This window comes from Megalops cyprinoides, chromosome 15 (assembly GCF_013368585.1).
Source record: "Megalops cyprinoides isolate fMegCyp1 chromosome 15, fMegCyp1.pri, whole genome shotgun sequence".
NCBI lineage: Eukaryota > Metazoa > Chordata > Actinopteri > Elopiformes > Megalopidae > Megalops > Megalops cyprinoides.
In genome coordinates, this window is record NC_050597.1 from 16,617,950 (window position 1) to 16,644,132 (window position 26,183).

At 37.2% G+C, this 26,183-nt stretch overlaps 1 protein-coding gene across 1 annotated transcript in view; it reads left to right on the plus strand.

Annotated features, from left to right (window-relative positions):
• Positions 1-24,485, plus strand: part of myom2b (myomesin 2b) — a 41,935-nt gene extending 17,450 nt beyond the window's left edge. The window contains exons 14-36 of the mRNA XM_036546756.1: positions 711-894; positions 1,375-1,549; positions 1,934-2,055; positions 2,605-2,792; positions 3,179-3,305; positions 3,689-3,867; positions 4,139-4,253; positions 4,497-4,659; positions 5,433-5,539; positions 6,130-6,174; positions 7,859-7,995; positions 8,331-8,475; positions 8,579-8,641; positions 17,328-17,395; positions 17,529-17,642; positions 18,797-18,884; positions 19,101-19,139; positions 19,612-19,717; positions 20,564-20,727; positions 21,934-21,970; positions 22,140-22,162; positions 22,252-22,307; positions 23,476-24,485. Of these exons, the coding sequence (XP_036402649.1) occupies positions 711-894; positions 1,375-1,549; positions 1,934-2,055; positions 2,605-2,792; positions 3,179-3,305; positions 3,689-3,867; positions 4,139-4,253; positions 4,497-4,659; positions 5,433-5,539; positions 6,130-6,174; positions 7,859-7,995; positions 8,331-8,475; positions 8,579-8,641; positions 17,328-17,395; positions 17,529-17,642; positions 18,797-18,884; positions 19,101-19,139; positions 19,612-19,717; positions 20,564-20,727; positions 21,934-21,970; positions 22,140-22,162; positions 22,252-22,307; positions 23,476-23,916 (2,886 nt within the window). The 3' untranslated portion in view covers positions 23,917-24,485. The remainder of the gene's footprint in view (positions 1-710; positions 895-1,374; positions 1,550-1,933; positions 2,056-2,604; positions 2,793-3,178; positions 3,306-3,688; positions 3,868-4,138; positions 4,254-4,496; positions 4,660-5,432; positions 5,540-6,129; positions 6,175-7,858; positions 7,996-8,330; positions 8,476-8,578; positions 8,642-17,327; positions 17,396-17,528; positions 17,643-18,796; positions 18,885-19,100; positions 19,140-19,611; positions 19,718-20,563; positions 20,728-21,933; positions 21,971-22,139; positions 22,163-22,251; positions 22,308-23,475) is intronic.
• Positions 24,486-26,183: the final 1,698 nt, after the last annotated feature.

Consider the following 26,183-nt stretch of genomic DNA (forward strand, 5'->3'; position numbering starts at 1 on the left):
ATAGATGAGAAGTTATATGATGCCTCCACTCCATTTTATGACATGATCTGATCAAGGATTACATGACCGCTTGTAAATTACACGTGTATTTCAAATGAGTATTGTTTCCTCAATTATTACAATCATAGGGGCAAGAAGTAATAGGGGCAAGGTCTAATAGGTCAGTACATAATTACTGGCCTGCAATGGAACTAGCACTAATTTGACATGTAGTCAGACTAGTGGGAGCACCACTGCTGTGTTTTTGACAGCATGACCGTTTTTTTTACATGCCATTAACCTCAAAGAATATATTTCTTGTCTTGTGACTGATTAAATGACAGAATTAAACTTTTAACTTGTATCTTCTCAAATGACTGCTATTTTCCACCCATTTAATTGTTGATAGCATTTCTGAGAGATGAGTGTAAATGTAATAAAATACCTCTCCAGTTTATTGGTGGTATAGTATTTGGTGGTGGAAACAGGAAAAACTGCAAGGTGTGAATGTAGGTAGATGTGATAGCCTGCAGGTGAGAAGCAGGCAAACCAAGTCCAATTAGAAAATTGCATTGTTAAACCAAGACGGCTTAAAGACAAACTTGAAATGTGTTAGATCCTCATCTGAGATGAAGCAAACCTGAACAAAAAAGTCAAAGTGCACCAAGATGTGAACTGTTTGCAAGTGAACTGTGTAGTGCGCCAAATTAGCATGAAGCTCTTTTTTGCAGTGTCTGGTTGAGAGTGGAACTTGGCAGAGAGTAAATACCCAGGTGCCGGTGAGGTCTCCGCGCTATGCCGTGTTTGACTTGGCAGAGGGGAAGGAGTACATGTTTCGTGTTTTATCTGCAAACATGTATGGTACCAGTGAGGCCTCTAAGCCTACAGGACACATCAAAACCCAGGAGCTTCGTGGTAAGTTTGGTTTGAAAAAGTGTCTGTTCTACACTCAGAGAAGGAAGTCTTCTCACTTTCTGTTCACTGGCAATGCAAGATATATTTACTGTATCTGAGTAAGATACATTTGCAAATTTAATTTTGACAGAAATAATTTGAAAAGAAAGCACATTGGTGAACTTCCCATCAGTATATTTGCTCTTATTGTAATGGAAACAATGGAATCAATACAATACAAAGAATTAAAAAAAAAAAAGTGGAATGAAACTTCATGTTAATGCCTTTTGTCGGGAATGTGGATCTGGCAACACAAAATGAGACCTTATTAGTTACAAAAAGAATATTAAATTAAATTCATGCACTTTACCAAAACAAGCAGTTTACCAAATGTGTGTCACACTACTTACCCCAGCATTAATATTTATTCAGAGTAATATTCAGAAGTGTGTATTGCTCTTTTTAATCTCATGCTCTCAAATTGTGTTTCTTTCCACCCAGGTGTTCCCTCTGCTCCTGGTCAAGTAGTTTCCACCAGGCATACAAAAACCTCTGTTCTTGTGCAGTGGGATCCTCCTAAAGAACCCAACAATCTCATTGGATATTACATTGACTCCTGTGTAAAGGGATCAAAAGACTGGATTTCATGCAATCATAAACCACATAAGCACACAAGGTATTCTGATATACAGTATACAGTGGCATCAGTTTTTATTCATACTCCTGGTTAAATAGGAACATAAAACATAGTATAACCAACATTTCTGTCTAGCATTTTTTGGAATGAAACTAATCATTTGTGACCAGTACAATTCTACTGTGTGCAGTACAATGATTAATAAGGCATGACATTTTAAAGATTTTTTAAATAGAAAAATATGAATTACTCAATCTGTATCTTTGTCCTGCAATATTGTGCTTTTTATTCCTGTTTATTCTGGGTATGAATACACGGGAAGGAGGCTGTAGCTGTCACAGAACTGTCAGTCACACTATATGGTAGAAAAAGTGGAGGAGATACTGACTCTTAATTGAAGCTTGTCGTTGTTTCTTGTGCCAGGTTTGTGGTTCATGGTTTGACCACTGGAGAGACCTATGTGTTCCGTGTGCAAGCAATCAATGAGCTGGGACTCAGTGATGAGTCTCAGGAGTCATCACCTCTCTCTGTGCAAGCAGCTCTTAGTAAGTAAACAGCCTTCCGAAAATGGAGTTTTCCAGACCAAAGTTTTCCTGTGACAGTTCATTTGTGTCAGCCATGAGTAGTATATGCGATTTTTGGGTAGCTTCATAGGTTTATCAGGGAGGCTACCCATGGACTCCTGTTCTTTTAGGGTAGAAATTTGTCCATGTCCACATTAGCTATGATTATTAACCAAGAACTAGTATGCACTTAGAATAAGCTTGTTGGCAAAAATATCCTACAAATGAAAACAAAAACAGCTCAGGATTGGAGATGGGTCTGTTGAACGTCTTTATGTATACACAATGACTCATAAATAAAAACAGCAAAAATGTTAGTTTTCATAATAAGATGCACATTAGCAAAGCATTTTTTATTTAGTTCAGAGCATATAGTTTATACTTTTTATGAATTAGAGGCAGATTTCACTAGCATCCTGACATGGGACTATGGCTGGAGACCCTGACACAACCGTTGTATTCGGGCTGTTATTTTTTTCCCAGTAAGACACCCTGTGATTACAATGGAAACACTTTGTCTTTCCATTGCAGCAAAACCATCCTCCCCCTATGACATTGCCCTACTCCACTGCGATGGCAGCTCCATGATGCTGAACTGGAAGCATCCCAAGCACACTGGTGGGGCCAAGGTCACTGACTACTATGTTGATAAGCGGGAAGTGTCACATAAGGAATGGAGGGAGACCAATGTGACCCCCATCCACGAAAGAATCTTCAAGGTAGTGCCTTTTTATCCAGCAGTGTTTACAATTTGTACACAATACCCTCATATTTATTCATAAATAGGAACACAACATAACAGAAAAATATCTATGAATCTTTGTATGTATATGTATCTTTTTTAGCTTAAAAATAATTAAAATGTTATGCTCTAAGATTAATGGCACTGCACGGAACAAAATCATGCTCACAAACAATGAATTGTATTCCAGAAAACATGAAGGTCTCCTTTATTTACACCCCTGTAGTTACAGTACTGTTTTCTCAATCCTTCTTTAGCATGGATTACACTGAGTTGACATTTATTGTAGCTCTGACACTGCTGAGGGAGATTTGTGACCACTCTTCCCATCAAGATATTTTTTTTCTTCTTCCTTCACTGTAGGTTGAAAATCTGAAGAAGGGTGCAGTTTATGAGTTTCAGGTTTATGCTGCAAGTCTTGCTGGAGTGGGAAAACCTTCAAAACCCAGTGCACACTTCCTCTGTGACGCATGGAACATGCCAGAACCAGGTACAAAAACACAGTTCATCAGTAATATGGTTTTTCCTGAAAAACATATTGACATGGAAAGTCAGAGTTCCCAAAAAATGGTTCCCAATTCCCAATAGTTCCTGTTATTTTGAATAGAATTCTGCAGATCTATAACATGTAATATATGAACATGCTAGCAATAAAGTTTCCAAACATATCTTGTGTGTTGATGTGTGATAGATAGAAAGTGTATTGTATCCAGAACAGTTCCAGATGTGTTTATTTGCTCCGAAACTCTTGTATTCTTTGACAATATGAAACTGTGTATATGATATATAGTGAAGCAGAAGGATTGTGTACCTGAAATATTATATTCATGTAAGTCATGGCTGCTGTTTGGGAATACCGTGTGTGAATTTCAGGTCCTGCTTATGATCTGACCTTCTGTGAGATCAGGAATGACTCTTTAGTCCTTGAGTGGAAGGCTCCAGTGTATACAGGCCAGAGTCCAATCACTGGTTACTTTGTGGACATGTGCAAGGAAGACTCAGACACCTGGACCACTGTGAATGAAACTGCTGTCAATCACCGTTACCTGAAGGTAAACATCCCTGCACATCAAAAATTATAAAACTGAACTGAACATTATAAAATGTAAAGTTGTTTAGGTGATAAATGATTTTTATTTTCTCCTTTTCATAAAGGAAGATTTGGTAAAAAACTGAATTTTTGTCTTGCTCTCATGTCTCACAGTTTGCAGTCCTTTAGCCTTTGAGGATACGATCAATGCCTTCCTCAATACCCAGCATATGCAGTTGCTCTCTGTTATTTCCAGTGATGCTGGTGTTTAATGAAACACATCTGATTTGCAGGTGACTCATCTTAAAGAAGGTCAATCCTATGTCTTCAGGGTGCGTGCACAGAACGCAGAAGGAACTGGGAAGCCTTCCACCGCGTCTGACCCTGTGGTTGCTGAAGCTGTGCTAGGTACTAACACATTTAGTGTGACTTTTACTTGTTGGTATTTATCCCCTTGTCACATTACTCTGTTTTTGATCATCAGTTGTGCAAATTTAGTCTCATCTAAGAAAGGCCAGTCTGAACAGAACAAAGGATACCATAATAAAAATACATGTTCTAGTATGTTTGGATTGTGATAGCATTCAGTGTTAACTGTGCATTGTTTTCTTACTGGCTAATCAAGCACCTTTTGCGGTTTTCTACTGTTAGGTGTCCAGGAGATACAGTGTGGAGTGGATGAAGAGACAGGTGACATATACATGTCATACGAAAGTTGTGAAATGTCTGAAAAGTCACAGTTCATCTGGAAGAAATCCTACCAAGAAATCACTGACTTCACTAAAGGAATTGTCATTAAAACTGAAGGCAATCGGTAAGATGAACACCTGCCCACTTTTTTTGAAATAATGAAGATATTTCACCAGAAACTCCATAGCATGTAGCATTTGCTACATATGTGAGGAAAAATAATTGTATACAGGCTATAATAATAATAGTGTACAGGTTTACAAACAGGCAGAGGCAGGAATGTATCAAAGTCTTTATTGTCAGAAACAAAAAGAAAATATGAAAAAATACTTATATTAAAGACCAGTGTGAAATAGCTAAATTGTCTATCCCAACAGTATAAGTACACCTTAACTCCCTAAATCAAATGTAAAAATAACAGTAGGCAGCTTCTCTGGCCCTTTGAGAGTAGGAACCATTTTTAACTCACCTCAAAGAAAGTACACCATCAGCCGCAATATGTAGTTAACAAAAATCAGCTTCCTCGTGATCAGGGCTCAGTTCAACAGGAAAACATTAAGTTCAGTACACAACATTTCAGAGAGATCCTGATGTGAGATTAATGCCATACCTCCTCTAGAATAATTCTACAACCTTTAACTGTGGATTTTGCTTCCTGTTGGCACTGTTGCAAAGCATTGCTTAAAGTTTCCCTATTGATCTCATCCCAAGTGCCTAGCCCCAAATCATTCACTCAGATGGATTATTGGAATCATAATACTGGAGAAGGGGCTAATGTATACCCCCTTTTTCCCAGTCACACAACAGTTGTAATAATACATCAGTCTTTGAAGATCTACATAAGTATATAGGAATTGATTTCACTCGCTGTTTTGAAAACCCTCCTTATTTTTCCAGCTCCAAGATCATTTTCAAGAACCCTGACAAAGAAGATATAGGGACTTTTTCTGTTGCGGTCACCCACACTAATGGTGTCTCCTCAAGCTATGTGATTGTAAAGGAAGGTGGGTTTTTGAAATGTACTTTTGTTATTATTATTGAGCCATGTAGCTGATGTACTGACTGTATATACCGTGACTTACAACGTATAAGGATGAAAATATTTATAAAAATATCATTATCCAAGCCCAAACTATTTTGTCCAGCATGCAGAAAATTTCTAAACAGCAATACAGAATGAAATGTGATCACATAATGAAAGAGTGCCATAATTAAAGATGTGGCCATTGTCAGTCCTCTCTACAACTACAACGCATTGACTTATGTGTATGTGTGTATTTGGATCTTTATCCTAGTATTTTTGCTGTAAAGCAGAGGTTTGTATCTCAAATCAGTGTGTTTACCCACACATGCTTATGGACTACACTTCTTGTTTATATTTAAGTGTTTCCTCTGTATTTGTAAATATATGTTAATGTGTAACAACTTTGAGCCTTTTTCATTAATTTAAATGTGCTGGCATCAGCTGAAGAGAAATTATTTTTAATTTAGCCAATGGTAAAAGGACAAAAATTGGTTGTTGTGGTTTAATTTGTATTTGGTCATGCATGGTATGATTTGTAGAATTCTGTTTGTTTCTGTTAACTTCTTGCAGAGCTGGAGAAAATGCTGGCTCAGAGTTATGACATCAGACACCCCAGTAAGTATTCTCTCTTAAAGTATCTGTTCCACTTCAATGAGTAAACGAAATTAAGGCAAAGAGTGACTTACTCAGACATTAGTGTCTTGAGTATGTGCACAGTGGACAAAATAGCCAGGGGTAGCCATTCCTTGTAAATTGCCATAAAGTACTTGTGCAGTTCACTGCAGCTCAAAAATATTATAGCCAAAACGGCTTTGTCTGTCATTACAGGCTGTTCTTATACAGGCAGAAATGGAAGAAGGCCCTACAGACTGAAAAAGTCCACTTAGGAAGGATAACAGCAGATATTCTGTTTTTACCATGCAAACTTCACTTGTGACACTAGCTGTAACTAGCTTTTTTGCCAAATTGCCAAAAACCATACCATTGTTTAAAAGATATATAATGTGTGTCAGCATTTAACATGGTGTCTGCATGCAGTCAAGTAAATTGGAATTCTTGATGTTCCTGTAATTTAAGTTGACAAACTTCAGGAGTGGAACCACTAATGCTGAATTTTCACTGCACAATTTGAATACAGTTTTTCTCATCATATGGATCACGATCAGGATGTATTGGGTCATTCTGTGTAAGACTCACTGACCTCCCAATAATTACCTCTGCCAGTTCCTGACCATGCTAGAATGCCCTGATGTAATTCTAACATTCTAATTGTCTGTCCTCAAAGCCGCATTATAATGAATAGTGAGAGGAGCTACGAGGTTACAGGTAACAGCTATAAAGAGAAAGGTAGCCCTGCAGCATATAGGCCAAAACATACAGAGAACCTTATCAAACTATGGCAGGAACAAGATTGTATGACTGGCATTATTGCTGCCTTGTCACAATCATACAAATAGAAACCAGATAGAAGAAAAGGATGGCTGTGTATTAAGAGGGCAGTGGTATGTATAAATATTCAACTAGCACTCTTTTAACAGTTAATTAACAGTATGGATTTGGATAAGTTTTTGATTTTGCACCCAGTATATGTTTGTGTTTAAGTTTATATTGTATTGAGCTAAGGATCATTACCATGATCTTGAATCTACTGTCAAATAAATTAGAAGGGTATGCAGGTGTCCCCATGAGAAATAGAGAGAATGCGTAGTGTATGTCACATATGTGTCAGGAACATTGGGTTATGTTTTTGGTGAAGATAATATTACCAGTATATTCAGAGTAATTGCTGATCCCCATTTGTCCTTCTGTTATGATGAAATTGAGTCCATTTATGTGGTGTGTGATAAACTGTAAACTTTAAATACACAAATTATCCTTATATGTGTGGTCAAAGAGCATTATTTGGGATAAACTCAAATTTCATTTAAAAAACACACATTTTCCTGTTTCAATAACAGTGCATAGTTTAATATAGTTTTGAAAGTTGCCAATATCACCACTCTGACATGACAAGAGCTGGAACTGCAGCAATGTAGTGTGAGAGCCTTAATCACACCATGTGTACCTTTCCAATCTCAAGACCATACAACCGGCCTTGGCTTGACGAGAAAGTGTGAGTGTATCCACAGTCTGGCAAAATCCATGCAACATAAGCTTGTCATAACGGACATCTCGCTAAGCCTTCTAGGCTGACTAATGCGAGCTGAGCTGCTTGAAGAGTGGCACCCTCTCAGTTGTAGAGGTGGGTGGTCATGATTCTATTAGACCTGATCTCCCTTTCTTTACTCCTCTTCTCTAGTCATTCCTCTGAAGACTGAGCTGGCTTACAAGATCATGGAGAGGGGTCGCATGCGCTTCTGGCTGCAGGCCGAGAGCATCTCTTCTGCCGTCACATACAAATTCTTTGCAAATGACAAAGAGCTCGTCAGCAGTGAGGTATATACAGGGCTGTGATTCCACCATAAATACTCAGACTTCACTCGATAAAGCATAACAGTCTATGATTTCCTTGCTTCTTTATGTCATAGTCTTCCATGGTTGGAATGTGGTGTCAACATCATAGTCTGAGAGTAAAGATTTATATATATAATCTTGTATTTTCCACAAAAACTGTGAAAATACATTACATCAATTTATTATTAACTTAATCTCCTAAACTTGATCTTTTCAGGTTTGAAAGAGATATTTCACAACAATTCCTGCTTAATTAAAACGAAAATGGCAAAGCAAAGCAAAAGGTAGAAAATTGTCTCTATACTGTTCAATTTTAGCAATACAAGATGAGTCACGATGTCTCCACTGGCATCATTGAGATGGTCCAGGATCATTTCACTGAAGAGAGTGAAGGCACCTACACTGTTCAGATTCAAGATGGGAAGGGCAAGAACCAGTCCTCTCTTGTTCTCATTGGAGATGGTGAGATTGTTCTTTTCTGTATATCGCTGCAGTTTGGGTTAGTCTGCTCCATGAGTTATTGTTAGTGATCGTTCAAGTCATTATATTTTTTTGTTGTTTACAGCTTTCAAGGCAGCTTTAGCAGAGGCTGAGTACCAAAGGCGGGAGTACATCAGAGTGAAAGAAGGTATCACCGAATTTGAAAATGAAATATAGGTCTTAAAACTGACTTACACTTGTGGAATAACGTTATAGTGTAAGTTGTGCACAACTAATTAATTTGGTTTGATTACATAAAGCAAATACAAATATAAAACCTTGAGGTGAATTAAATTCAGAATATTTAGAAATACATCATTATCTGCTAAAATGTAATTCTCTATGAAGCATACTAAGATAACTGTTGTCAGCCTTTAAACTCTGAATCTCACTGGAAGGAATTTTAATACTGATATAATGCTATGAGGTGCCAGATTATGTTATAATGAATACATAATCATGTCACAACACTACCATGATAGTACTTATCACGGTGATGTCATAGTTTTCACCGCAATTTGTCTTTGCAACTGTTAGTATTTTGCAGTATATCAGGTTTATGTAGTTGCATGCCACGATGCTTGATTTTTCAAGCATTTTGCACTGCGTACCCCAATGAACAGGTGTAGTGTGGGGGAAAACATCCTCACTCCCAGGTGATACTCTGATAAACTCCATCTGAAATTAGGTAGCAATACAGTGTTTTACAAATTTAAGGCAGTGTTTATCAGAGTGTCACTGTCAGGTAAAATGTTTGCTAATAAATATAAAGATATAAATAATTTGACCCATAAAGGCCTCTAGAGAAGAATACATATTATACATTAAATATGATATTATTTCATTATTGACTGTATTCAAACTAGCTGCCGTTTTGGACTGAAAATTAAGATGTGGTTGCATCAACAATGAAGGGGGTCAAGTGAATGGCTTTACAGTGATTTTAGTAGATGCTCTCTTGAATGCAGAATTATTGACCAGCTACTTGAATAAGGCAGAAAAATTCATGTCTGTTCCGCAGAAGGTGCACAGCAATTGCCTCAGTGGCAGCTGGTAAGCAACAAATAGGGGAGGCAGAGAACTTTAATTCATTATTGTCCTGATCCTGTTTTGTTTATTTTGGAAGATTAACAAGCACGCCAATCTAAATAAAGATCACCCATTAGCGGCTGATTCCATTTCATTTGTCTGCTTAGTGAAAGCATTATCTTTGTGCTCTTCAGATGGGATGATGAAGCCATCAGACATCTTTACTGTAATGCTTCATTTGCCACAATTAAGTAAAAATGAATCAGCAGCTGATGGGTGATCCTGACTTAAACTAGCACATTTGTTGAGTATGAAAAATAGGTTGAGGACAGTTAGTTTTCTGCCGCCCCTATTTCTTGCTCATGGGCTGCTATTGATTTGGAGAGAGGGGTGTAGGCACAAAATTGAAGGTGATATTTCACATATTGTATCTTGCTTTATGGAAGATTGCTTCAGCAGCAGAAGCAGCCTCTTGTCTGAGCTAGTGAACTATCTGGTTTCCCCTTAATACCTGCTTTAACTGGGGCCCCGAGTGGCTAAGTTGGTAAAGGTGGTCATGATAACGGCGAACTGTGTCTTATGGCTCAGCCATTGCAAGTCTGATTCTATGTCTTTAGCCATCTATGACAAGGGGTCTGTGGTTGTTGGAAATATTTGGTGCTGTCTTGCTGTAGTATAAGTGGGCTTACATTGGTCAGAGTTTGTCATCTTACCACTGCATCAACACCTCCTAATGTCTTGTCAGGCAGCTATAGGTTCTTAAGTGAGAGATATGCCAAACTTGCCAGTCAGCATTGTCTGTTTGAGGTATGCCAAACTTGCCAATCAGCATTGTCTGTTCTGTAGTGCATTGTGGGACTTCTGTGTAAAAAAAAAAAAAAAAAAAAAGCTGTTGGCTTTGGGGAAGAGTAATGAAGGAATACATGCACCTCACTTCAGTGTGTGGGTGCAGACGGTGTCACAGTGAGGTGATTCCAATCCTTAATTGATGAATCTAAAGTCAGGGGGAAAATAAAGAACTACAAATGAATTATTCTAGGATGATGGCATGGTTTTCTTGTTATTTTACAATTACATATAGATTGTACCTAAATGATGACAACGTAAGAATGATATCTAGGTTTTGTGAATGGGCATGCTACTAGCACGTTGATGCAATCTGTGTTGTGACTTTGTCTTTGCTCATTCAGTGTCTCTTGTCTGGGAAATTTAAATCATAAATTTGTTCCCAGCATAATATTGCAACCTTATTACTTCTCACAATTTTAAACTGTGTTGTGCGACTTCATTCTGTTCCCTAAACCAATAATAAAGACATTTGAAGTCACCTTTGTCCCCCTGTGACTTGTGTTTTCATGCATGGGTTGAAAAGTTACAAATTAGTGGAAATTGTAATTGATAGATAGGTAGCTAATTCATTAAGTGTTTCTGTTTGTTTATTGTTTGTGTCTTATATTTTAACTTAAAGGAATACTATGCGATTGTTTGCCATGATTTAAAATCAGAATCAACAGATAACTCTCTTGTCTTTATTCACCGCTTATCAGCTAGTGAAAAAAGTGCGGCTCCAAACAAATTGACTTTCTCAATGCAATTGCATTAATTGGCATTGATCTTGTTTTGCTTGTCGTCTGTTGACCATAACACCTCATATATTGCTGTTCAGTGCATGTGCATTATTGTTGTATGCTTTTCTTTAAGAACAAGTGTCTCATTTCAGGTGAATAGACAAAAATAATGGTGGAAATTAGAGGTAATGAGCCTTGTCTTGCCTGTTTATGATGTCCTTATCTGAAGAATGATGACAAATGTCTACAGGAAAGAATGTTGAGAATGTCTGCAGAAAAAACACAAGCGCAAACAAGTCGCATAGTGTATCTTTTTGTATTTGACTAAGGGCAAAAGCTTAGTCCAATACATGGGCCTTACTCTTCAATTTCTGGAATTCTAGTTTGAAACATGAAATACTAGCTACAGCTGACTAGCAAACTGTACTGTGAGGTACTCCACTGCAGTTTCCAGCTGCTTTGCTGTAGCCAATATGGGTTGATTTAATGAATGTTACCGCTTTATGTATACACTCCATTGTGCACCATTGTTCCCATCAATCTGTCTGCTGTATAAAGCCAATGGATGTAAAGTCTTTCTATCATGATTTTTTAAATACAAAACAACATGCACAGTGATCAGTTTGGCACTGTGATATCACATTATTTTCAATGTTTGTTGGTAAAATAATTTAATATGATAATTTAATTATTTTGTATTAAATATGGAGGCATGTGTTAGCTGGGTCAAGCAACTAGCCTCTTGTGTGATCTCTGCACATTTCCCTAATTGCTGCAGGTACTGCCAGGGTGACAACACTTGAGTAGGAGGGAAAAAGTGACTTCCTTTTAAATAGATAACATTAGTAAGAGCACTAGCCCCCTCTAGATACTTGGTGGTCACTCTTTGCTAATTGAAGTAATGCTTGAATGCACATGAATGGTAGCATGGTCTAACATACCGTAGTTGCAGTACTAATTGCAAGCAAGATGCGGCCGTGATGCTTTAAGCTGAAGCTGGACTTCTCCCAGGGGTAATGAAATGGCGTTGGTTCATATGAAAGGGGAATGGAAAGCCGGCAGCATTTCATGGTAATGTTCAGTTTAAGCAGTGCTAAAGCTCTGCAGTGGCACTACTAAAAGACCGTTACCTAACATTAAGAGTTTATAGCAAAATAAATATGCACAGTCTTAATGGAGTTATGATCCTGGATGGGAAGCAAAATGATGGGGCACAAGAAGTTGTAACGATGACTGAGAGCAACACATACCAGTCAGTTACACCCTCTTGAAAAAAAATGCACTCTATCTGGTTATTTGTTATATCTCTGCAATGTAATGAAATAAAGTGAGATAGTATGAATGTCCTGAGACATATGTGACTGATGTCAGGTAGTAAGTAAAGAGACCGCACATCAGTCTATCTTCATCCACTTCCTTAACGGTTTTGAGGGTATGTGGGTTTCTGTTGTCTGTGCCTAGTTTCAAACCTGTCATTTGTTTGTGCTGCTGTCAAGATGAGCTGAACTTTCTGTGCTCTAGGTTGCTTTGGTATGTCTTTGTCATATTGAGCATGCTACAGGCTTACAGCTAGCACACATTACTGTTCTGTACATTGGCAGACATCCTAATGCTAGCTATTCAGTCAGCATATGTTAAGTGTACAGAGTATAGTATGTGGCTGTGGTCTCATGTCTGATCCTTAAGATCTACCACCCATTTCTTTTGCACATATTTATTATAAATATGCTATGTAATGATCTGTCTACATCCTGTTCTGCCTACACACAACCCATTACTGTCAGCATTACATCTTCACTGAATGATGAAAAATAAGACATTGTTCTGTACTTAAGTGTATGGCTGTAAATTTTCAATGAAGGTTAAGCTAAAGCATTGCAATATTTGATTACATGGTCCTTTGACTAGACCATTTATTTGAAAGACCTAGCAGAATACCTAGCAGATTTCAGTTACCACAGTTGCTTTAAACAAGGGTGCTTGATTAGTTGTCTGTGGGTAACAGGTGCTTCCCTTCTCCTAACAAGTGATTTGAAGTGCTATAGAAAGCACACTTGGTGGTAGATCTCCAGGATAAAAGTTGAAAACCCCTGGCATATAGCTACAAAATCTATGTGTCTGTTTTTTTGTGATTTTGAATAATTGGAAATGTTTCGGTGAACTGAATGTTGGCTGCATAAAGTGGCATAACCTGCAGATTCTCCTCTACATCACTAACATATTAATACAGGCTTTGTACACCTTGCTGTTTCAGCTATATTCTGTACCCTAAGCTAGTTAATGTTTTACTGTGAAAATTGATTTTTTAAATACATTTAAATGGTGCAGTAGTATTATGCTGCAGAGCTAGCCTTGCTTAGGTAAGCAAGCCTGTCTAAATTTGATATGCTTGGTTACACATGGGTTCCAATATATCCTTCAGTAGAAAATGGTGTGCTGTTTGATTATTATTTGGTTATTGTGCCCTTCTTATACTCTTTGAACTATCACAAGTATGGAGCTAGTGCCTTGTCAGTGTGAGACGTGTGGACAGGACATGCATGAAATTACATTCACTGGGATTTTGTTTAAAGCCTATTGTATGATCTTGTCAAAAACGCTGTTTTGACCCCATGTTGGTGTAGGGTATGCTTCTATAGTCAGTCATGTAAAGCCACATGCAACTGGCTGAAATTAAAAAGAAAATAGGCCCAATCTTTGTGGATTTACCATTTGTGGTTTTGCATATTACTGCCAGTCAGCACTACTTGATCCTTGCATCTCTCTGTGTTCCCTTTCATCAGACCAGTATGTCAACACCCCTGCTCTTACATTCATTGGACATATTTCATATTTATTTTATTATAATATAAATACAGACATTAGTCATGCACAATCCAACATGACCATGATGCATCTCCTTAAATGATTTAAAATGCTTTTATTCTCTAAGAGCACCCTACAACTCAGTTGAACCTAGGTTTTTGTGCATCCATTTAGTACTCCTTCCCTGCTTTTGGCATATATTGATCACTGGCTTATTGCATTATTTCTTTGCATTAATTGTGGATTTTTGTTCCAGGAACATAATTAATTTGTGTATAATTCTATATTTGCCATTTACTAAAATAGAATATGCCCCTTATGGAGCAAGGACCTCCTATACTTTCTTATGAAAATAAATTATATTGTTGTGCCATCTTTCTCCTTAAAGCTACTTACTGTATCATTCACCTTAAATTCAACAACAATGATGTCAGCTAGCTGGCTGTGGTAAGTAGGATAATTATCCATCCTTAGTGTGTCATAGATTGCTACAATCAATAACCATCTTAATCCACAATCTGCTATAAATGCAGTTGAATGTGGACAAATCAGACAATACTTTAACATTTGTACATTTAACCTAATTGACAAACTCAATTTTGCCTTTTCAAATTGAAAACATCCTAATACTAATGGTATTGGCAGTGTTCAGCTTACACATGGCTTATGTCCATCACAGAGATAATACTCAATGCCAAACAGTGATATTCATAGATTGTAAAATGTATCTGAAAGCAAAGTTGTTAAAAGAAAGAAAACAAAATCCCCCTAATCCCACCTACCTCCACCAAGATATGATGGTGATCTTAGTATAAATTTTGTTATTATTATTAGTTCTCAAATATTTGTAAAGCAGCCGGTACATTCAATGTAATATATAAGTAATGTAATGTAAAGTAATCACAGTCTTGTGGTAGCTAGCTACAATAAATAACCAGTTTAAGTCTGGAAGTCAGATAAAGTATGTTTGTTGTGGTCAGAGTTCAGAGTTCAACAGTTCAGTCAATTCAAATCAACAATTCACCACAGTTGTTAGTCAACGGGCATTTTCTAAAAAACAGAAAGCCCTGAAGCTGATGCAAAGGCAAAGGGCACCCATTAAGCAAAGTAAAAGTAGAAATGGTACTAAAAACCGTAGCTAACTAAATATGCAACAGAGATGGGAACAAAGCAAAAGAAGCCAAAGGTTGAAGTGTTTTTGAGAAAGAATGTAATATGGCTTAGAAACGTTTGAGTGCATTGCTGCTGCACAGATGTTTTTTCTACAATGTGCATAAACTTTCCTACTGCTGGAATATCATCAGGGTGGATTCATTCTCACCACCCACACTGGAGCCAAGCTTGCTGATATGGTCCCATGGACACCTGAGCTTGTTTGCACCTGAAAATGTACCTGGAATTTTCAGTAGAGCAGCAGACCTTTTTTCCAGGGAGGGACCCTTACCAAGAGAGTGAAGACTCCATCTCCAGGTGGTTGGTCACATTTAGAATCAATATTCAAGTCAGACAAAGTCAGAATTGTGGACACTGACTAATTAATTGGCTAGCTACAGCCAATAGCTAAGAATTTAGAATAAATATTACAGTAGGTAATTATTTATAGTAGATACCCTAATACCTATCTACTAGTCATATGCATGGTGAATAACATTTCTGGTAGATGACCTATTGTAGGTCCAATTGTTGGTCAGAGCCAACAGTAGCTGCTTAGCTATATGGGTATCTCTTGATTGAGAATTTATGAAAAAATATACTTTTTACTGCTGCTATGATCTCATGTGCATTCAGGGATGAATGAGTGTCAGGATGCATTCAGGACAACTTGTAGTGAATGAAAGGATGGTCACAATATTGTTTCCAATTTAATGTAGCCACCTAGTGAAGGTGTAGTGCCAGCTTGTGAAAACACATGCTCTAAGAAAAGATACCATTAAGATGAATATGAATGAAGACAGTATAGTCACGGTTCAAATTATCTTGTGTGTGTTCACAATTTATATCATCCCTCTCATTTCAACAGAGAACAGGGACACAGTGGGGCAACTTAGACTGCCAGCCAGCATAAAAGCATTACAAGTGATTTAGAAAATGTAGTTTATTCAGCATTATGCGTTTCTGTTTGTAACAAAAGTCATAAATTGTAATGTCTTCCACACGTAATTTGCAACCATATGGTTGTTAGACAACTACTACAAATACATTTTTTTTTTTTTTTGTATTTTGTGCACATGAGGATTTGATTTTGCCTCAGGCTTGCACACATTTACTGATCTGTGTTATTGGATGGCCTCACTGCAGGAAGAAAGAAGTTCTTGTGCCAGGCAAGATCAATAAAATGTGGCAATGTGCACAGCTTTGTGCAGAATTGATCAATTTTTCATTCTGATGTGTATAGTGCTGACATCAACTAATTATATCAACATATATATGACAACTTGCAGTGGTCTTTTAATTCTGTGTTCAGTCCACATGGCACGCATGTTGTCATAATAGCAGAAAAGGGAACTGATGAGAAATTCTAAATTTAATGGTCATTAGTGGGAGCAGAATTGAGTATATGAAGAAATTATTTTTCAAAGGAGTATGCTGTTTGTTCTCATTAAAATTTGTAATATTAGATTATGTAATTGGGTTTTAGATGAGCTATTGACAATGGGCTTTTAATATGGATTTCTAATAATATTATTGTTAAGAATAATTTATTTTAGGATTGCAAAATATACCAGACAAACTTTTTAAAGATACTGTAGAATATGTACATTTATAATTAATTATAAATCCTCAAGAGTTCAAAGGCAGCTTTTAGGTAATATGATTGCATTTCTAGCTCATTCTATATATGTCTGTCATGGTACATTATGAAAATTTGAAATTGAACTAAACTGGATAATTTTCATTTTAGATTATTTTGACGAGTCCAATTCACTTTGAAGTGTGACTGTTCTTGAAAAATTGTCTGTGCCTGTGGGAAATGAAATTCATTGTGGGAAAATGTAATAAACGAGACAAATGAAGTAAATGTGTTTTAAAAAAAGAGAGCCCAATAACATGGGTGAAACGGGGATTATAGAAGATTTATAGGTCTTATTGGCCTGCATCATAATTTATTCAATAAAAGCTGGTGGGATAATGATACATTGATAACAGTTTATTACAATCATGTTGCTCAACACCTCTTTTTATTTTAACACGCATATTGTAATTTTAATTTCCGAATAACATTTCACATAATTTGCCAGTGGATGGCGTTTGATTTGGCCTATCCATAAAATGTAACATACCATCAATATATTCTGTCTGAATATATTTTATTTGTATATACTACTGTTTGAATGAGGTGTACTTGTTTTGAAGACATTGCTTTATATAGATGTGTTAGATTTCATATAAAAGTGTGAAATTATTGGTGTTTCTCAATTATCTGCATTCTAGGTCCTCACTTCATGCAGTTTCTATCCGTCCAAGTGGGAGACGACTGCTCTGTCACTCTTGTCTGCAAGGTAATGAAATGTAAAGTTCACCTTATCCACATGTAGATTAACCTAAACAGACATCCTTTGTGCCACTGTTGTTCTACTCCTATTTTTGTGTTTTTGTATTTTGAGCTGAAAATATTGATGGGTCGTTGCACAGGTGGATAATCTGAAGAAGGAGTCTGTGTTCCACTGGTACAAGGATGATGAGGAAATTATTCCAGAAGTGCCTGCTGATTTGACATCTGGAGTCTGCAAACTCCACATCCCCTTGGTAACTCTTTTCACAGCAGAATAAACCAAGAGGCAGATATTGCAACTTTCCTCAATGTAGTGGGTCAGAGGTTTCTAATGTAACCATGGGATGACTACGATTGTTTGAAATGGACAGAATATATGATGCCATATATGTCACATCACTAAGTGATCTATGGTTGCAGTGAACCATCATTCATCAATCGACCTCTGCCAGCAGCCACACCACCCAATAACGTTTACCTGGCTAAAAAGCTAAAAGGGCCTGTGTTCAGTCAATACTACTATGGGAGACAGGTTAGGAAAAGGGAAAATGGTTGTTGCTGGAAGTAGTGTTGGTATGCCAGAAGGGGGCAGTCTTCTCTCTGGAGCAAACAGGAAATAAGTGCCACAGTGCAATGACAGGGACACTGAGCTATAGAGTTCATCAAATGAGATGTTAAATCAAAGTCCTCACATATTGTCATCATTAAAGATCCCATGGCACCTCATTGATAGCCACTGTTGCCAGAAAGTGAGAAACTTGGACCAATGGTTAAGTGATTATACCTTTTCCAAGTGTAGAGATCATCAGCAAGCTGTCATTCAGATGTTCCTGACTGGTTGTAAAAATGACATTAGCCATTTCCTATGACTGATGACGATTTAATCAGTACAATTAGAAAGACAAAGAAAAACAGTTTGTGCTCAGAATGGCTGAATTAATTTCCCAAGAAAAAGCTAAACCTGTATGAGAACTAAATGTGAGTGAAATAGAGTCACATGACAGTGCACAGGTGAATGGTCATGGTGAATTTCTGATTAATGACCACAAACAATGACCAGTTAAACAATTTAAACAAATACAGTGTAGTCACTCTTACATTTTACTCTTACATAGCAGTACACTATATGTCTAGATAGGAGGGACAAGACAGTCTGTGCTCCTGGTGAAACCATGGTCTCTGCATAACTGATATACTTAAATATACCTGGAACAATCTGGGCAAGTTTGTTTTGGTCCTATGTCACTGGAATGTTATTACCTGTATTTTTTTGTTATAGCAAATGTTTAAATGAACCTTTGACCTTTTTGACCACAGATTAAGAGCCTTACAGTTGCCCAACATGTACTAAAAATATTATTAATCTGGGTTTCTCTGAAATAATTTGCTTCTTACTTACTCTCTCAAGTTCTCCAAGAAGAGCCAGGGCATTTACAAAGCTACAATTAGTGATGACCGAGGAAAAGATGTGTCTCAGTTAGACATTTCTGGCCAAGGTATGTTTTGTTTATTAAAACTAATTCATGCTATATGTTCATGCGTAGTTTTTCATGCTAATCAAACTCAAATCTTTACAGGTTAGAAAACTGGTACTGCATTGTTGATTTCACATCTTGTTTTTACATTTCAAAATGTACCACACTACACTATAATTTTCACATAATTTTATAATCATTAATGAAAGTTCTTGTGTTTTGTTGTCTTTGTTGTAGTGTTTGATGATATCATCAATGAGCTCTCCCATCTTGCTGGTATGTGTTGAGTTCCAAATCTGAGATGTGTCAGTATAGGAAAAAAATGATCTATCATCATTGTAGATAATGTTACTTTGGGCATTGCATAAGTGAGCAACACAGCATGCAAATTCAGAAAAGTACTGAATACAAGTATAATCTGAACACTCAGTTCTGTATGAGCAAAATAATCTAAAATTTACATAAGTGGCATTTTATTACTATTTTTATTTTCATAATGTGTAGTGCTACACATGTTGTGAAAGTAAAATAAATTGATGAAACGATAACTGGAGTGATCTGTGTTAAGAATTTGACAAATGATAATGTTAACACTGAAATTATTACATTGAAATTCAAGCTGTACCGCTTCCAGGCCAACTTGCCAATTGGTTGTTAACTCTCCTGAACTGTCTAGCTAAGAGTTTGTGATTACAATGAGAATCTTAGCAAATAAAGGTTTATGGATGGCTATTTTGTCTCCATCTAGGATCCTCGGCAGCTGACTTGGCAATTCAGTGCACTGCAGAAGGCATTCGTATTCAGTGCCAAATGAAGTATTATACAGAGGAGATGAGAATCAATTGGTTGCACAAGTATGCCAATGTTGTTTTTTTCCTTGTCACTTTGCTGAGAATAAAAATTATGTAAATGCATATGGAAATGGAATTCACATGAGTATGTGTCCCAAGGCATGACAGGCACTATGCATGTAAACATGATTTGAGATTAAGTCTAAAATTATGCTGTTTTAACATGAGGCTTAAACAGGGTATTGAAAAATAAAGCATCTGGTATTCATGGCTGCTTCTCTTCACACTGTAATGTTGATGCAAGTCAAGTCTTTGACTTACAGTTTGCCTAATGTTTTGCCCTGAGGCAGTTTTGATAGAAAGCAGCATATCTATATAGACAACAAAAACTATTCTGTTTGGGTATAGGGCAGGCATTGGCAGAAACTGCACTCAAAGAATGATCCAAGCCGGTTTTAGCATAGATGGTTCACATAATGTCCATAGAAATGTATTGAGGAGACCACTTTAGGCCATTCCTCCAGTGTGCATTCCCTTGATAGAGTGCACAACTTTCACATCAGTATAACTCCACAACTGCAGCGCATCAATAGTATGCAATCAAAACACATAAATAGGTGATGTATTATGGAGCCACAAACATCAAAATACCGGATAGCTGTTGAATGAATGTATTCGTTTGTACCGATTGGGGCTGTTTGGCTAATTATTGGATGAATTGTTGAAGATTGTGATGAAGTGACACTTAAATGATGTAAGTATGGATGTTCTGTATGTCTGTCAGCACCGTTTCAAGGTGTTGTTAATTGTAATAACTATAGTTTCATCTTATAGTCTCCTTTCCTCACATGTTATAGGATATATCCTGATGTCATATATTTATATATATATATATATATATACTTTCAGGGACAGCAAAATCTCTGCTTCAGAGAGGATGAGGATTGGTGGCACTCCACAGATGGCCAGCATTGAGGTTGTTGAGCCCACCGATAAAGATAAAGGCTTATACACCATTGAGATTATGGATGCTGAAAAGACATACACTCGCAATATTGACCTCTCAGGACAAGGCAAGTATATTTAATAAAACCACTGTCCAATACTGATGTCACTGTTTATTTCCTCTATCAAATACCGAGGTTGAAGCTTTTAAACTAGTGACCTAAAATAAATATTTGGTCACTGCAGTAAACCTGAACATTACTCACATTCTCTCAGTGTTCTGGCAAGGGTGAGGTTTATGGCTTAGTAAAGTCTTACAGACTTAAGGTGTATTGATGAGTGCTCATTGATTACACCTGAGTGGTGTGCCATTAATTTGTGACGAATTAACATATGGTAGGCAAGCAGACAGAAGATCCATTTGAGTGTCAGGTAAAAATGTGTAATTCATACCTTCTTATTATTAAATAAAGGCTAGGATCTATCGATGTCTGAATAGTTAAAGCTAATTGTACTGTAGTACAAATTAGTGATGTGAAGACATGCTTATTTTTCAGTTTCTCACCAGATGTTACTTCTGCTGTTTCAAAAAAGGGTGGTTGACAAAATAATTGATCATAATTGAACAATTAATCAGTGCTCTATGTCAGATGCCTGCCTGCGATTTTGATTATCCCATGATCTGATAATATTATTTCAGATTTGGATCCTAGCCAGGCTTTGATGATGATGTGTCAACAAAACTTAGGCATGCATATACAGTAGTCAAGTCTGAACTTAGAGCATTTATGAGGTGTTTGGGTATTATTTTTATGCCATTCACATATTGATTAATTTAGGATTTTCCACATTTAGCTTACTTTACAGTGCTACCCGCTAAAGATGTAGGTAAACATATCCAGTGATCAACCTCATTGTACACTTATTACACAGACCTGAAACTACTAGTAAAGGCAGGTTCTGTAGTTGTGCACCAAATGGCAGCATCTCAAGCAAATCCTAGTGTAAAGTCATGGGAGTACAATTTGTAAGGTGCTATGCTTGCTTAGATTTAAGTTTGTCAATGGACTGTTTCATGATAAACAGAGCCATGACCCAGTCATGTCATCTGTTGCATAATAACATTGATGAGTGAGAAGGGGTTAAACCAGTTCAAACCATTGTGATTCGATTGGCAAAAATAACAATATTATTTTCCTTTTGGTTTGGGAAATAAGAATAAATAATAGCAAAAGTAGATTGGCCCATCTACAGTTAACTTTTCGCACGTGTTTTGTATATTAATATAAAAAGTGGTATGTGTATTTGTGATATTTCTTTTCTTTTCATTGCAGTCTATGATAATGCCTATGCAGAATTTCTGAGACTCAAGTAAGATGTTCATTACTTGCTACCTATTATTTATAACTAAGCAGCATATCATTTTTGCATTGGGTGTCGTTGTAATGTAAGATATGAGAAAAGCACGTCAGTCTTTTTGTTAAGCCTTACATTGCACTGATGAGGCCATTAACAAAACAATTGCTCTTTTGCCTTACAGAGCAGAAGCATTTGCAGAAAAGAGTGAGTAGTTTCATGTAATCACATTTATTTCTTGATGTACATTCATAAATTTAAATTGAAATTATTAACTTTAATATTTATATCCTTAGACCGTGGTAAAGTGGTTGGTGGTCTCCCTGATGTTGTTACTATCATGGAGAAGAAGGTAAGACATAGCCTGAATTTAATTTTCTGGCTATTGTACTATGTGTTTAAATTATGAAAATTGTTTAATGTAAAAAATCCACACAATTGCACATTCACAGGTATGGCTTAATTATGAATTTGTAAATATTTGCAAACATTACTCATGGAATAACAGTAGAAAGTTTGTCCTTTATTATAATTGGTGTGCATTAATGCATGGTTGTTGAATTAATATGGAAAATGAGAGTTACTGGTGAAAGGTTGTGATAGCTTTGCCTTTCACTGAAGTGCAACACACAGCTAAAATGCTTTTACAACAAGTATTGGTGTCTGTCCATTTTAATTCATCTTTAGACTTGTCTCAGCCGTAATATCATCCAAATTATTGCCATGCTCCGGTAATTGCATTGCAAATCTATGGTGTCACAGGACCATTCAAATCCCAATTGCACTGTAGATGGGACAGGCTGCTGCATCAGTGCATCCTCTGTGAGGCCTTACACTGGAGCTTTTAATATTAATTCATGGTCTGTTTATATCAATTTTATTTGTCTCTGCCCTCCCAACCTACTGTTTGGTCCTTATTTGAGCTTGGCCGTGGGGTAATGGCTGGGAGCTGTGGTTGTAAAACAGGCATATTCCTCCCTCTTGGTGTGGAATAGGGCGTTACATAGAGTTATGATCAAAACCAGACCTGAAACTTGTCTTTCCTTTCAAAATGAGATTTAAACATGCCACAAGAAATGCTATATTTCCTATTCAAACAAAGATATTGGACCTATGCCACATCATAATGTTATAACCCAGTTAACCTATCAGTGATTTAGTGATCTCTTCTGTGTGATGATTGTAGAAATGAGCACCATGTTTATAGCATTTTTCTACATGTTATAGTATATTCAGTGTTGGCTACAAAGGTAAACACTACCTCATATGGCAAATACAAGATGAAACACATGATGTTTACTTAAAATTAAATTATTTACCAAATGCTTTTTTTATTGGTCTCAGTGATACTATTAGGTTATATGTGCATGATAAAGCTGTATTTATATGCTGAAATTAATTAACTAATGTTCTGTAAAATGGCCTTTTTGATCTTTTGCAAATGTTGGCCTTTTGGTGCAGTTTTATTGAAGTCTATTGTGTATTAGAGTTTACTCTACTTCCAACTTTGCCATTTGCAGACACTGAGCTTGACCTGCACAGTGTGTGGAGACCCAAAACCCCACGTCACCTGGTTCAAGAACGACCAGGAAGTGGAGCATGATGATCACTATGTGATTGCCATGGACTCGGGCAAGTTTGCCAGCCTTACCATTAAAGGTGTCGGCTTGGAGGACTCTGGCAAGTACACGATGACCGTGCTCAACAAGTATGGCGGGGAGTCTGTGGATATCACCGTAAGCGTCTATAAGCATGGCGACAAGATTCCAGAAGTGAAGCCTATACCAATGCCCAAGAGGATCACCCCTCCTAAGACCCCTATTGTCATCCCAACCCCGGCTGCCAAATCTCCTGCCCCTGCCCCTGCCACCAAGGCTCCCAGCCCCGCCCCAGGTCAGGCTGCTAAGTCTCCTGTCCCACCTCGTGGCATTAAGTCCCCCACCCCCACCAGAAAGAAGTAAATTACAGAATACTGCAATATGTAATGCTGGAAAAGACAGCAGCATTATCATTATTAATTTATAGCATGAATAAAGAGATATTAAATAAAGGTAGATGTCTATCATTTTTCACTGAGGAGGCAGTCGTGCCCCCCTCCCATGTCCACTCAAACATGTCAACTGCTGTCTTATGGTAAAGAAAGAACAGAGGGTTAGGTTATAGTTAGTGCATCGGAAGCTCTGCAATTGACACCAAATGCAGCTTCAAAACTCTTTGTCATGGGGGTTTCCTAAGCTGAGAGGGCCTCTAATGAACTTGTTCCGTCTCCCTCAAGGCGCCCAGATGAAAAATGACCAGCTTTGATGTTTAGTTTATTAAATCTCTTGTTTTAAAAGCCACATTTTCAATTAGCCAGTTGGAGTCTTAAAACATTCATTTTCGGCACAAACGGATAACCCTGCAGTGTTAGACCTCCACTTGGCCCACAGCAGCAGGCTCAGCAAGCCCCGCCACCACTCAAAATAAATCACATTACACCCACGCCGTATCGTGTTTACTCCTGCTTTGAGCTAATAAAAAATAGAGATGACTTCCTCTGTGTTGTCCTTGTGCTGTTCATTCTCAAGGCATGTTCACCTGGAAGCTGGGGAGTGTGGGGAGTGGGCTGAATTTAGTCATGGTGGTAGATATAAAGGGCATTTGCTTGGCCATGTTGGAGGTGCATCAGCAACTGTAGCCCCTCTATTCTTGTTTCTAAAATCACAAGTGCTTCTGTGTACTGGAACGCTTACAGTAGCACACTGCACACTAGCTGTCGAAATGTCTGATTACCTAACATACTATCAGCATGCATGCATAAGAAGAGATGACACACTCCCAAGGAAATGCTCACCGATACATGTTTTATCACGTCTCATATTTAAGACTTAAAATTAACTACAAGAATCACGGGGAAAGCAGAAGCATATGCCCATGTTTAATCACATTCAGAGTTGTGTAGTTTTTCAGATAAATGGGTTAACTCTTTAAACTACAAACTTTCAAACCATTCTTGTTATGCATGGAAGCTGTCAAATTACAATGGCAGAGGGCATTTTATCATTTTAATGATGATTTGCCTCTTGTAATCATTACATTGTAGCAGGAATTCTATTTGAATAATTAAAATGCAAGAAACTGAACTTGTTTAGCCTTTCAAACCACATGAAATTTAATTCTAATTAAATTGTGCATATTTAATCACTTTTTTTGCTGAGTAGTTGTGGGTTTCCATGGCAATGTAAAATATTCATGTTAGTGTCAATTTGACCTTCCTTTCTGGATCTCATTTATAAAGTTGCATTGTGACTTACTGTGGCTCAGTTCTGAAAAAGGCATTATTACCTGCACCTGAAGCCAAAAATCTGCAGGCATATAATTCAAGGACATACTTATTTGTATTCTGACAGCATGTCCAACACAATATGGAAGCTGAACACAAGGGCTGCAGACTACGGGCCACATGGTGGCACTCTTGTGCCACAGAGAATGCTCAGACAAACTGCACCAAGCCTGGTGAGATTAACTGTCAACACAAAATCATGTGCCTCACTTTTCGATTTGCTGTGCTGTATAAAAATACAAAACTCCATTTTGTGTACAAAATACCCACAAAAATCATACAGGCATGGAACTGTTCAGTCACAGCTCCTGTGAGTACACATTTCCCCCACAGATATAGAAATTGTAACATTAAAATGCATGTAAACACTCCAGCACAAATGTAAACAGTCCAGCAATAAACAGCTGAAAAGCAAACAAGATCTGTTTGAAGAGTACATTGATGCGCTAACATTTTGAATCATTAGTCAGGGGTTCAGTAGGGTTCATAGTAATGAAATTAATACCATGTGCCATATGGAATTAACCAATATAGAACTGTGAATTATTGTCTTAATATAACACACAGTGTTTCACAGTGGTGTCATATCTGTGCTGATCTCTAATGTAATCATTACACGTAGTACATAATGCTCCATGCCTAAGAACAGTTGAGAGGTTTGTGGGTATTTTTGTGGAGTCCCTGATAAATTTAGATTCATGAGAGAAGAGTGGTTATGGGAAATCTTTTTTTTTTTTAAATGGAATTTGAGATTACTTTGAAGTAGAAACACTGCCATTGTTACTGTCTCTGGAAGCATGAGGCATTTTGCTCTTTCAGATAAAGAGTGGGTGACATCCCTTTGAAGATATTCTATTTTCCATATTGAAGAATAGAACAATGCTAACAGAAATGGTGGAGTATCTT